The sequence below is a fragment of the Tripterygium wilfordii genome, chromosome 7 (genome assembly GCF_013401445.1).
Source record: "Tripterygium wilfordii isolate XIE 37 chromosome 7, ASM1340144v1, whole genome shotgun sequence".
Lineage (NCBI taxonomy): Eukaryota > Viridiplantae > Streptophyta > Magnoliopsida > Celastrales > Celastraceae > Tripterygium > Tripterygium wilfordii.
This window is the reverse complement of record NC_052238.1, coordinates 8482274-8484844: the sequence shown is the minus strand read 5'-3', so window position 1 is coordinate 8484844 and position 2571 is coordinate 8482274. Positions and strand designations below refer to the sequence as shown.

The window sequence follows — 2571 nt, the reverse complement described above, 5'->3', positions numbered from 1 at the left end:
GCTACTTGAGCTATTTTTTATGTTATACAGAGCTTGAATGCCGGCTTGTTCAATTGGTAATCTTTAGATTAATTCTATGGTTGTCAATTGTTTTGTTGAGAGTTTTGAATTTCATATAAATGAAATAGATAAATTATTTGCCTATGTTATAAATCTGTTACCATTGGTATGTTGTATGTTACGTTGCCTGCAGCTTTAGCATTGAATTGATCTGTTTTCGTAAGGGATCAGTGGCATTTCAAGTTAATTGTTTCAATATATTTTCTACTTACCCATATGCAAGTAAATCTCTCTTTTCCTTGTTTTATCATTTCAGTTGTTGGAATCCATTAATCTGTAGTCAGATGTCGGATTCGGGTCATAGGCAGGATTTTGGGAAAGGGACATCAACTAATAGGGGTCGCTTAAGGAAATACAGGCTTAGGGTTTCTAATGACAGCCCTACACCTTCCTCTACAGCTGCAGCTTCACCATCTCCATCAACTGTTCCACCATTTTTGTCCACTAATTTGCAACCACCTCCGTCCACTTTGCCACCACCTCTATCAAGTTCTAGCCCAACTACTTCACAAAATTCAAATCCTCCTACAGGATCACCACCCATTAATCAAACACATGCTACCAGCTCTAGTCATGCAGAGGTCAGTGAGACACCGAATCCAAAGAAGTAGTTAATAGAGCCTGATGGAGAAGGGTAAGTAAGAAACAAATATGAATTGAATTTTTATTAATTTTTTTACAATACATATTTTTGCTATTACTTTCAAACAGATTTCATCCACATAAGCCTGCGATTAGTGGCATATCTGAAATAGTTCGGAGCAAATTTGATATGCCCTATCCCTCATGGAAGAAAATACCCCCAGAAGTTCGAAAGATTTGGTTTAGAGAGTTTGAGGCAAGTTATTGTTTAAATTTTTCATTGTTGTTAAAATACATTATCGTACATAACGTTAATGTGTAATTCTTATTACAATTGTAATGCAGAAGAGATTTACTTGGCTGCCCCATCATGATCCACTTATTCGCGCTAATTTTGAGAAGCGTGGGGCAACTCGAATGAAAGATATGTTATCAGATGTGCATGTTAGAAGGATCAAGCCGGATTGGATTGTAGATTCAGTGTGGGAGGCACTCTGCAACCACTGGATATCTGAACACTTTAAAAAGATAAGTGTGCAAAACAAGAGAAATCGTACTTTCTCTGAAAATGGTGTTTCATTGCATACAGGTGGCTTCGCCCCTGCCACAAAATATGCAAGAAAGATGGTATTCTTGACAATTATTTATTTCACTTTCTTTTTTTTTATTAACATAAATTTTATAATAGATGTTAGTATTATAGTTCTTTAAAATTACAGGAAGAAGAGTTGGGTAGGAAGCCAACTGTAGCTAAATTATTTATGCGCATGCATATGAAAAAAAACAAGACGTGGGTTGATACTAAATCCGGGATGACATATGTAAGTCATGGGCACTTGTCACAAATACACTAAGTAAATGTCTATAATCTTAGAAAATTAATTATATTTCTTTTGCAGAACAAGTTTACTGATAAGATGAGTCAGCTAGAGGCAAGTCAGAGCACAGGGGAAGGGTCATGTAGTGGTGATCAACATGCTGATCATCCTTTACCATCTGAATTAGACCTATGGAAGGAAACGGTTGGTGGGAAGAGAAAAGGGAGGTTGTATGGACTTGGTTTACAATCCACAGTGGTTTCAGATGCTTCTTCCCGGCATTCAAGTTTCTCAAATCATTGGGATGAAGATGAATACATTCAAGAAAAAGTTAGGACTCATGTTTCTTTACTTAGTGCTGAGCTTAATACTCAGTTAGAGATGGAACGAAATGGAAGAGCTGAGTTGGCTACTCGTCTGGAGTCATTGCAGCAGGAAAATATTCAATACAAACGTTTGCACTCCAAGGCGATGAAGAAGCTTAATAAAACAAACAAGATGGTTAGTCTTCTTTTCAAACAAATGAATGTCAAAGCTATTTATGGGGCTTCTACTTCATCTCAACTATCACTTGATGAAGATGAATGTGAGGATGATGAAGATGAAGGTGGGGATGAGGAAGATGAAGGAGTTGAGAGTGAGGATGATGAATAGGATTGGATTACTTTGTGTTAAGTTGTTTAATTGAATCTTATGATGATATATTGATAATCCTATTTGATATACTGAATTATTTGATGAAATTGTATCTGAATTGCTTTTAGATTTGTTTCGGAAGATTTTTTTACAGGTGGCATAAAGTATAATTTAATTTATTTTTTATTTTAATGTAACCGTATGAACTGCTATTTCGGTTGGTATATATCTATACCAACCGATTGTGCGGTATCTTTATCTTGCTTTGCAAACTTTTTTCGGTTGGTACAATAATTTTTAAATTCAATATATACCAACCGAAAAATCAGTTGGTAATAATTATTGTGGATAATTAATTTCCATTGTATATAAAATATTTAAAACTGATTTTTTGTACTTTTTCCAACCGATTATAAATCGGTTGGAAAAAAATATTTCCAACGAAAAATTACGGTACCTACAAAAAAATATTCCA

General features: G+C 34.9%; 1 protein-coding gene across 1 annotated transcript; it reads left to right on the top strand.

The window, feature by feature from the left end:
* The first annotated feature begins 832 nt into the window (after positions 1 to 832).
* On the top strand, positions 833 to 2223 carry LOC120002587. Its single transcript, XM_038851349.1, has 4 exons — positions 833 to 898; positions 988 to 1269; positions 1362 to 1463; positions 1542 to 2223. The coding sequence occupies exons 1-4, from the start codon at positions 833 to 835 to the stop codon at positions 2112 to 2114; spliced, it is 1023 nt and encodes a 340-aa protein (XP_038707277.1). The 3' UTR covers positions 2115 to 2223.
* Positions 2224 to 2571: the final 348 nt, after the last annotated feature.

Bases quoted from the DNA above. Each gene is read 5' to 3' on its own strand.
- LOC120002587 (XM_038851349.1), top strand. From the start codon at position 833: ATGCCCTATCCCTCATGGAAGAAAATACCCCCAGAAGTTCGAAAGATT. The intron at 899-987 runs GCAAGTTATTGT...ATTGTAATGCAG, and splicing joins TTTGGTTTAGAGAGTTTGAG to AAGAGATTTACTTGGCTGCC. The intron at 1,270-1,361 runs GTATTCTTGACA...TTAAAATTACAG, and splicing joins CAAAATATGCAAGAAAGATG to GAAGAAGAGTTGGGTAGGAA.